The 10182-nt window shown below is 24.8% G+C and overlaps 3 protein-coding genes across 5 annotated transcripts in view; 2 read left to right on the top strand and 1 right to left on the bottom strand.

Moving 5' to 3' along the window:
- LOC126893725 (DNA repair protein XRCC3-like) overlaps positions 1-5019 on the top strand; it is a 26290-nt gene extending 21271 nt beyond the window's left edge. The window contains exons 1-7 of one of the 3 annotated variants that reach the window (XM_050664178.1): positions 1572-1638; positions 2176-2235; positions 3726-3855; positions 3924-4108; positions 4171-4334; positions 4408-4584; positions 4673-5019. In XM_050664178.1, coding sequence (XP_050520135.1) covers positions 2181-2235; positions 3726-3855; positions 3924-4108; positions 4171-4334; positions 4408-4584; positions 4673-4885 — 924 coding nt within the window. In that variant the 5' untranslated portion in view covers positions 1572-1638; positions 2176-2180 and the 3' untranslated portion in view covers positions 4886-5019. Of the gene's footprint in view, positions 1-1571; positions 1639-2175; positions 2236-3725; positions 3856-3923; positions 4109-4170; positions 4335-4407; positions 4621-4672 lie in introns of those variants that run through there. The other 2 variants (XM_050664176.1, XM_050664177.1) reach the window with 2 other exon arrangements.
- LOC126893727 (protein MEMO1) lies at positions 4947-7471 on the bottom strand. The gene is made up of 7 exons (XM_050664181.1): positions 7273-7471; positions 7090-7171; positions 6892-6960; positions 6726-6838; positions 6555-6666; positions 6162-6486; positions 4947-5205 (listed from the first exon to the last, which is right to left on the bottom strand). The coding sequence occupies exons 1-7, from the start codon at positions 7319-7321 to the stop codon at positions 5065-5067; spliced, it is 891 nt and encodes a 296-aa protein (XP_050520138.1). The 5' UTR covers positions 7322-7471; the 3' UTR covers positions 4947-5064.
- A 95-nt stretch (positions 7472-7566) lies between these two features.
- Positions 7567-9497, top strand: LOC126893724 (AP-1 complex subunit mu-1). Its single transcript, XM_050664175.1, has 2 exons — positions 7567-8746; positions 8814-9497. Exons 1-2 carry the CDS (start codon positions 7947-7949, stop codon positions 9280-9282), a joined length of 1269 nt encoding a protein of 422 aa, XP_050520132.1. The 5' UTR covers positions 7567-7946; the 3' UTR covers positions 9283-9497.
- The last annotated feature ends 685 nt before the right edge of the window (positions 9498-10182 follow it).

Raw genomic sequence — 10182 nt, 5'->3', positions numbered from 1 at the left:
ACGACCTATCTTCTATGCGCAAATGGCTACCGTATTCAAAAATATGCTATTTTTCTATTAAAATTCTAGGTTTTGTATTTTATTTTATTTTAAAATATCTTATTAGGAGAATACATGGTGAAAATAGCTACCGTATTTAAAAATATGCTATTATTGTGTTAAAATTCTTGGTTTTGTATTTTATTTTATTATAAGGGGATTACACTGATTTTCATAAATATTATATCAATCTAAATGACATAGTATAAAAAATTAATCATACTTAAATTTTTTTGTTTCTTTGAAGTCGAGAAAAATAACTTTAAAATTTGAACTAGCTAAATTTTCATTTTTATTAAGTGACGAATGAGACGTACGGTTTTTTAAACGGTAACGCTTGAGTCTTTCACGACTGTAGCACTGAATTTTTTTTTAATTCTTTTTGAGTTAAAAAAAAATGTGTTAACTCATTTGATTTTTATCTCATTTAGATTCAATAACTTCAATAAATATCAAGGATTCCATTACTGTAGTCTCCTCTCTTGAGAAGAAATTCATATTAATATTATTTTACTATGTGGTTTTTTTATTGTAGCTATCATTTATTTTCTCAGCTCTCATTTGACAAATTTTTTTTTTAAATTAATCATAATCTACAGATTTGATCGAAGCGTTTTTTATGATAGTGATTTTAATCACTGTTAGATATCATTATACTTAGCCCAACTATGCCACGACCCTCCTGTGTTGGTTTTTTTTATTATTACTTGTCTTCTTTTAAAGCGTCTATCTAAATTTTGAAAAATGATTTAAAAAATTTAGGGCGGGACTGTTTTTTCTTTTTCTACAGATTAGCATCTTTAAAAAGCGATCATCTATTTTATAGAGTTTTTAGATTATCTAAAGAAACATGTAACGCTCAAAATTATATTGTGAATAGTCTTCCTCAGTGTTAATTTCATTATAAGCCCTGTTTACAATAAATTTACTTTTGATTCTTAACCCCTTACTTTTAAAAGCAGATATCCACATTTCTATCCTTTGATTAATGTCCTCCCTATTTTCTCTTATTACACTATATTGTTAGTGTATATTGTTATATTTCACTTATATATATTGTCAGCGAACAACATGCATCACGATACCTCTCCTTATATTTCTCAAGTAATTTCATCCATCACTATAGAACTCTAAAATATTCGATCTAAATCATGATGCACTAAAAATAAAATTAAGAAGCTAAATGTATTTGATGACTAATTATTACTTAATGAAAAGCGTATAACTAAACATATTCACATTTATGTTCATAAAAAAAATAATGAATGCACCCTATTCAAATATGTCTATAAAATCATTCATAAAATTTACTAATTGTTAGTGTTCATATCTCCAAATATCCCCTTACTATTACCCCTGTTGTTTTGTCAACATTCAATTGTTAAGATAAATTATTTTACTTATAGTTATTTTTCTTTTCAGTAATTTAAATTTATTTTTTAAGTAGATGAACAAATGTTTTGGATAATTTAATTAGGATTTACTATTTTTTGATAAGAACCAATTGCTGTGTATAAATTTGAGAACACATTTTTGATAAAATTTAATCATTTTTTCAACACTGTGCTTGTAGTTAAAATGTTTAAAAGTTTTATGATGGTAATATTTTTTTGAATTAATAACTGTAATTTTTAGAATTAAGTTAAAAATTTAAAATTAATCATACTAAGTTATGTAATAATGCATTTTATTTAGTATTACTGAACATGATAAAATTATATATTAGATCAACTTTAGTTGATATAATTTATAAAATGAAAATATTAATAAACGAGTTACTAGGTCTTATGTGTAAACTTATCTAAGATAAAATGAACATTTAATTTTTATATGAAAAATATTGAAATTATATTTACATATGTATTTCATATATTAAAGTGACAGTATAAAATAACATATGTATTATTTTTTATAAATCAAAATATTTATTAAAGTTAACTTAATTATTGAATGCTTGGAAAATTTTAGCTTTGTAAATTTTTTTAAGTACCATTGTTGAACTTAAAAAATAAAGTTAACAATCTTTTATTGTTATCAAGATAACTAAAAATGAAATAATATTATATTTTAATATAAAGCATAACAATTAATATTAATTTTATATCATAATGTTATTGATAACGTTTTTGTTTACAGTGACAATGGAATTAAATCTAAATGTTTTTGATGACTATACTAAATCATCTTTAATAAAAGGTAATCTTTGAAATTATTCTTATTTATATTAGATTCTTTTTGTTAGTAAAATATTATTCTATAATAGAATAATAAATAATAAATATTTACTTGTATTACAAGTTAAATTATTTATTATTTATTTTTAAATTTGTTTTTGTACATTTGTAATAATAATGAATTATTTATTTAATAAATAGGTAACTAGAGTTATAAATTCATAGAAGAAATTTATAACTATGTTGGTAAGGTTGAAGTTTTTAGTGGAGCCTTAGGCAAATTTATGCTTTTGTTTCATACAATGTAAACAATAATAAGACCAAGTTGAACTTTTTTTTTTTGTTTATTATTTCCTTTTGTGCCCCCATTTTGATTATTTAGCATCTCTTTTGGTACAGTATCTAAAAAAATGCCTTAACTACCATATTCTTACTATGGTTTTTGTCCATTGAGTCAAGTTTTTATTTTACTTGCTGGTGTAAGTCTAATCCAGCTTATTAAATCTTAAATAAAAGAAATGAAACAACAGTAAATTTTATCATTTATCCAGTAAAATTTTAGTGTAGATGTCACACTTGTAGTATTAGAATTTCATCTTGCACATTCCCTTAAAATTGGAGACCCAAATTTATGATTTCATCTATTTTTTTCTATTGCAAAAATTAATGGAAAATCACTTCCAAAAAGTAACTTAATTATAAGTTTGATACTTATTTTAACATATAATAAAACTATTTTATTTCAAAATAAATTAAAAATTTGTTCTACTAGTCATTATATAATTGTTATTAATGACTTGGTGCCAAAGAACCATTGCTACATTTTTTACTGTCAGTATTATAGTTTCAAAAAAACAGCATAGGACTAGATTCTGGGGATACATAGGAAGGAGTGGAATACCTTCACAATAACTACTTTAATTACATAATCGTTTATTTTATCCATTTCAGGACCAGTTAAGAAATTAAAGATCATTTTTAATCACGTTTATGGTGATGAATCAACTAATTAAATTTCATACAAAGTATCTCCACAAAAAAATGAAAGTTCCATAAGAGTTGTCACATTTATGACTCTTTATAAATGAATATAATGCATATGAAAATATGTTATAAAATAGCAATATTGAAGTTATCGTTATTTATTTTACCATTTTTTGGCAACTTAAAATTTTTAGTTTAATTTCTTAGTCACGCTGGCTAGCCAACATCTTAGGGGCACAAAAATTATGACGGCACACCTCGCTTAAAAAAAATATTTGTATTGCTCCATAATAAAAAATTATGAGCAAAAATAAATATTATTAATCAAATTATATAGAAAATCATTTCTTATCATTAATTAAAAAATAAAAATTCTCTAATTCTGATACTGTAAAGTAATCCCATTACAGTGAAGTAATTGAAATTACTAAATTAGACTATACTAATATATAATTTAAAAATTGTGCTGTAGACAAATGATTAATATTGGGCATTAAAAAAAATTTTTTATATTTTTTAATGTTTTAGAAGGTCTTTTGACATCAAAAATTATATTTAATCACACAGAATTAGAATTAAGAAAAAAAGCAAATTTGACAGTTTCTGCTGCTAGAAAAGTATTTATTGAAGCTTCTAAAATAAGTTTATTACAGCAAAAGTAATTTTATAATTTCTCTTGGTATTAATATTTTATAAAAATATAACTTAATATTCATTGGTTTGTAGCATGAAAATTTCAAACCAAGTTATCACTACTGGATGTGAACAAATTGATATAATGTTGGGAGGTGGTCTTTTCCAGCACGGAATCACAGAGCTTTCTGGAGAAAGTGGCTGTGGTAAAACACAGTTTTGTTTACAAGCCGCACTTACTATTCAGTTACCATCATCATTAAAGGGAGCAAAGTCTGGTAGTTATTTAAAATTTGTATTTTCACTTATGAAATTACTTTAACTTGAGTATTCAAATCAGGAGCTGTGTATATTTGCACAGAAGATCATTTTCCTTCAAGTAGAATACAACAAATGATAAATAATTTACCATCTAAATACCAGAATAATAGTAAAATTGAAAGGTTAGAAGTATCTCAAGTGGATTTTGGGGACAACATTTTAATCAACCTTGTTACTACAGTTGTAATGTATATTTTAGGATTTTCGATGGCTGAAACATTTTCTTTTGATATCTATGTATTTTAATGTTTTTCAGGAAGACTTGAAAAAATGTATTTATAGTATGCTTCCTAAAGTACTAAATCATAAATCTATAAAACTCATTGTTATTGATAGTATTGCTGCTGTTTTTCGTGGAGAGTATGAAAAGAATGAAATGCATCGTAGATCAAAAGATCTAAGAGATATTGCGTGTTGGCTGCATAAATTATCAGTAAGATATGGATTATGGGTTATTTGTGTGAATCAGGTATAATGTGATTTAATTTTAATTTTAGGGATAATAATTAATTTTTTTATAGGTAACATCTTCACTATCAGATATTGGTGGTAAAAATTTAGTCCCATCTCTAGGATTATCATGGGCTAATCTAGTAACCACACGATTGTTAATGTCTAAAATATTGTCTACTAGATTTCTAGAAGTGATATTTAGTCCTCATGCTGCATCCAAACGTATTCCTTTTATTGTCACAGATAGAGGAATTGAAGCAAGAGAGCATATTGATTCTTAAAATATTTCATTAAAAGTCAATTATAATACTTCATATTAAATAAAATTTCAATAAGATACAATTTATTATGAAAATACTTTTTATATTTTATAAGAATATATATGTAATTATTAAATAATATTTATTAATTTGTTTGAATGCTTTAAATTTCTTTACTTTTTTTATTTATAACCAAATTATTATTCAAATATGAGAGATGCAGATGCATAACTCACAGAAGAATCACTCATATTATAACATTGGCTAGATTGAGCATATTTCAGAAACTTCAAAAACATTTTTTGTTGATTTTGAGAAGATTTTTGTAGATGATTAGCAGCCTAAAATGAAATAAATTACATAATGTTAATCACAAATTAAATTAAGTTATAAAATATAAAGTAATATATATATATATAAAATATATTAATACTCTGAATTCAATAAAGGCAATAGAAAACAATATAAAATTTGGTGGATAAAAATATAGTAGTGTTGTTTTTGTTAACTTAAAATTCATTTTTAAAATATTATAGTTCCTATATTTAAAGTTTCAGATCTTTATGCTGAGAAAATTACGGATTTTTAACACTAGTTGGGTGGTAAAAAAAAAAAAAAAACTGTATAACAATAGTTGTCTCAGGCTTAGGGTTTAAAAGTGTCATTCTATAGAAATGAAATTATTCGTAGATTGACTTATTTAGAACCAAATATTATAATCACTTTACATTGTATAGAATTTTGAAAAACAACAAAATTGGTTAAAATAACCAAAACTAATAATTGAATAATTCTTTGGTTCAAGTAAGACAAGTTGAACAACTTTCCAAGAGAAAACTAAAAATTTAAAAACATTTATAGAACAAATCTAATTTATATTTTTATCTCAGATTAAATTCTTCTTATATCAAAATATGGAATTGCAATTAAAAAGAATGAAATACTTAACTAACATTTTTAAAAGACCTAAGAATTTTTAAGTAAAATTAAAATAATGTAAGTTAATTTTTCATGGTTTTACTGGAGAAAAAAAAATTCTATTTTTGAAGGTTGGCCACAATTTACAAAAGAAAGTTTTTGAAACACAAACATAAAAATGTACAAGAGATTAAATAAAGATGTTAAAAATATGTGTCTAAATTGAAATCAAGAATTTAAAAAATATAAATAGTAATATCAAAATTTTGACTCAAATTTTTTTGCTATAGAGGTGTAAATATATACATAAAAAAATTTTTTTATCAAAGCTATGAAAATATTTTAGATTAAAATATTTATTATATCAAATTATACACACCTGTAATAAGACACTGATTGGGTGTCGACCACATATTGTATTTGAAAAAGTTTTTAAATATTCTACAAATGCTGATGGATCTAAGGTTTCAATTATATCCATACCTTTATGATCTAAAGTTTTAATTGATTGATGAATTTCCCCCCAAGACCGTTCATAGAATGTATAACGAAAACGTTGACCCCAATGACAAAAATCTGAAGAAATAACAAACAAATTTGTTGGATCTGCCAAATATTTTGAGAATATTTGACCATAGAGTGCTTCTTTTTCAGTACTCAATGAACCAACCATTACAGGTATTATGGTAAATTTATCTTTATAACTACAATAAATATAATTTTGTGAAAATATATTATATAAAATGAAAATATTTTAAGATTTTATCATTACTCTTGCATAACTTTGGCAATATATGGTAGTTGCATTTCCATGCTATGTTCATCTTCATCAACTTTAAGACTCATTTGCTCAAATTTACCAGTAGACTCCAGCTCTCTATAAACTAAAAAAAAATATGAATATATATAAATAAGAATTGCAATATTATAAAGACAAAATTACTTTCACTATCTATTTTTAAATCATAAAATGGTGTTCGGTATTTAACAGCACTTGATAATGCACATCCAGAAAGACGAACATTGTGTGAAGGACCAAGAATGAAAATACGTTGCCTGGAAAAATATTGGATAATTAATTGTATAAAATTGAGTTTACTATTACTTACACTACAAAAGGACTTATCTGACGATATGCAAAAGCTGCACATGCTCCACAATATTGATAACCAGCATGACTAAATAAAATATACTAGGATTAATGTATGTTTTAAAAAATAAATTACAAATTACAATCAATCAAATAATAATGTAATTTAATATATTTAAAATTGATTTTAACATTTTAGAATAATAAGTAAACATACGGAGCTATGATTGCTCTAGCAGGTCCATGAGAGAGATCTGCAGCTCCTAACCAATTTTCAAGTTGATTACTAAGCTCTTTTGCTGTAAAAATTACGATAACGATTGATTCTTAGTCAATGTTTTTTCTAATAGGTTGAAATAAGAGAAGTATACATTTAACTGAAGCAAATGTAATTTCTTACCAGAATCTGAATACCAACTTCCTGCATGACTAGCTCTACGCACTGCCATTTTTAATACTAATTAGTTATGATACAAAAGATATATCACCTAAGAATATTTAATATTAAAAGTAATAATTAAAAATTATTTAATAGTAAATTTAGTCAAACATTTGAATTAAATGCACTCTATGAATAATTGTAAGAATCAAATTAATAATACATAATGATAATGTAATATTGTAATAGATTTTGATAACGTGTATTTAACAGAGCAGCCATAAGTGTCTTCAATAATATTGTAATTTACAGGTATCTAAATCGATGGTAACCATGTTGCACGTATGGCAAAATGATGAAAATTCAATATGTGTTTAAGTGTGTTCATGAATGCGTAACGTGTGGATTAATTATTAGCCGTGAGTGTAATGAATAATTACTTAAAATACTGTTGATTGACAATTACTTTTTAAGTGATTAGCCTAAACTTCGAGATAACCGTTAAACAAAGAGTTATAATTTTATGTAGTTGGCTTTTAGACGTCTAATTCTATAAAATAGTAATGTTTCTAGCCCGGTTTATACCTATAAAAAAAATTATTATTTAATAAAACTTAAGTTTGAGTTTGCTCTGTAACCTTTTAGTTTTGCTACCTAATGAAATAAGTTCTAATTTCAGTAAACATTGAATAACAATGTCGGCTTCAGCAATTTATATTTTGGATGTAAAAGGCAAGGTTTTAATATCTCGTAATTACAGAGGCGATATTGCTCCAAATGTCATTGAAAAGTTTATGCCGTTATTAATGGAAAAAGAAGAGGAAGGCTCGTTGACTCCCTTGTTGCAAACAGAAGAATGCACTTTTACGTACATTAAATGTAATAATCTTTATGTAGTATCTACAACTAAAAAAAATGCAAATATTATGTTAGTATTTGTTTTTCTTCATAAAATTGTACGTGTAATGAATGAATATTTTAAAGAAATTGAAGAAGAAAGCATTCGTGACAATTTTGTTGTTATATTTGAATTACTAGATGAACTTCTTGATTTTGGATATCCACAAACAACTGATAGTAAAATATTACAAGAGTACATTACTCAAGATGGTCATAAACTTGAAATACAACCAAGAATTCCAATGGCTGTGACTAATGCTGTGTCCTGGCGCTCTGAAGGGCTTAAATATCGTAAAAATGAAGTATTTTTAGATGTCATAGAATCTGTCAATTTATTAGCTAGTGTAAACGGAAATGTATTAAGAAGTGAAATAGTGGGTTCAATCAAAATGAGAGTATATTTGTCTGGCATGCCTGAGCTTAGGTTAGGGCTTAATGATAAAGTTCTCTTTGAAAGTACAGGACGAGGTAAATCCAAATCTGTAGAATTAGAAGACGTAAAATTTCATCAGTGTGTACGACTATCAAGATTTGAAAATGATAGGACTATATCATTTATTCCTCCAGATGGTGAATTTGATTTAATGACTTACAGGTATTGTTTATTTGTAAATTATTTATTCAATATATTTAATCAGAAATAATTCAAATTTTTATTACAGATTGAGTACTCATATAAAACCTCTAATTTGGATTGAAAGTGTTATTGAGAGGCATGCTCACAGTCGTGTTGAGTACATTGTAAAGGCAAAATCACAATTTAAAAGGCGTTCTACTGCTAATAATGTCGAAGTTGTCATTCAAGTTCCAATGGATGCTGATTCACCTAAGTTCAAAACTACTGTAGGGTCTGTTAAATATATGCCTGAACAAAATGCACTTATATGGTCAATTAAATCATTCCCGGGTGGCAAAGAGTATTTGATGAGAGCTCATTTTGGTTTACCAAGTGTTGAGTGTGAAGAAATTGAAGGTAGACCACCAATTCAAGTTAAATTTGAAATTCCATACTTTACAACATCTGGTATTCAAGTTAGATACTTAAAAATTATTGAAAAAAGTGGTTATCAAGCTTTACCATGGGTACGATATATTACTCAAAATGGAGACTATCAATTAAGGACAAATTAAAAACTTTTTTTTTTTTAATATTTAATTTCTTGTAAAAAAGTTTAAAAAAATGATTTTAATATTAAATGAGCTGTTTTATAATTTTAATAATTAAGTCATTTTGTTAATCCGTCCTAATTGTTGTATTATTCAATTTACCATTTTTAATATTTTCATTGTTTTTTCAATTTTTCCATTAGTTAAAGAATATTAAAAGACATAATTAACTTTTATAATTTTAGTCAAATTTTTATTGATTTATATTGCCCTGGTAATTTATAGATGTATTTTAATAATATATTGGTTATTTAAAATAGTAAATAGAGGTTCAATAGCCTACACTATTAAAATTATTTTTTAAGACAAATTCTCAGAGTTTTTTATCATTATTAACTTATTCTCATTGTTATTTATTTTAATCAGTTCCAATTAAATAATTAATTATTCTCTAAAAAATTAATTGTATTTTTTTCTTATCTAAAATGTTTGTGCTCCTTACTATATATTTTATGTAAGATGATTAATTAACTATACCTCATGCAATATATTTAAATAATATCAAACCTAATATATTTTTTTCTATTCAGAAGTTGATATTATTTTAAGGGGTGCGAGAAGGGTAGGACCAATTGTGTTTTTGAAAATTATAGAACATATAAACTTTTGATAAGAAAAAATTATAGTATTTTATAATCTTAATTATATTTTGTCTGCATAGTTAATTCATCACTTTGTATGTACAAGCTGATTAATTTATCATGAACCACTTAATTAATCAAAAAATTAAAATATGAAGATTTTTTTTTTGTTTTAGCTACATAAGTATTTCAATTTATTTGTTATAAAATAATTTTTATGTCCATCACCTATATCTTATAGTAATAGTTGAAGGTAAGAAGTGGGTGTTATTATTTTTATCAC

Source organism: Daktulosphaira vitifoliae, unplaced genomic scaffold, assembly GCF_025091365.1.
Source record: "Daktulosphaira vitifoliae isolate Bord-2020 unplaced genomic scaffold, ASM2509136v1 Scaffold_1, whole genome shotgun sequence".
In the NCBI taxonomy this organism is placed as follows: Eukaryota; Metazoa; Arthropoda; class Insecta; order Hemiptera; family Phylloxeridae; genus Daktulosphaira; species Daktulosphaira vitifoliae.
Note: the sequence above shows the minus strand (reverse complement) of the source record. Positions and strands in the feature narration are given on the sequence as shown.

What these genes read in the sequence shown, in the direction of transcription:
- LOC126893727 (XM_050664181.1), bottom strand. Translation starts at nt 7,321, where the DNA reads ATGGCAGTGCGTAGAGCTAGTCATGCAGGAAGTTGGTATTCAGATTCT. An exon ending in GCTAGAGCAATCATAGCTCC is followed by an intron (nt 6,961 to 7,089) that starts GTATGTTTACTT and finishes TATTTTATTTAG; the next exon opens with TCATGCTGGTTATCAATATT. An exon ending in TTTAAAAATAGATAGTGAAA is followed by an intron (nt 6,667 to 6,725) that starts GTAATTTTGTCT and finishes ATTTTTTTTTAG; the next exon opens with TTTATAGAGAGCTGGAGTCT.
- LOC126893724 (XM_050664175.1), top strand. Translation starts at nt 7,947, where the DNA reads ATGTCGGCTTCAGCAATTTATATTTTGGATGTAAAAGGCAAGGTTTTA. An exon ending in TTTGATTTAATGACTTACAG is followed by an intron (nt 8,747 to 8,813) that starts GTATTGTTTATT and finishes TTTTTATTACAG; the next exon opens with ATTGAGTACTCATATAAAAC.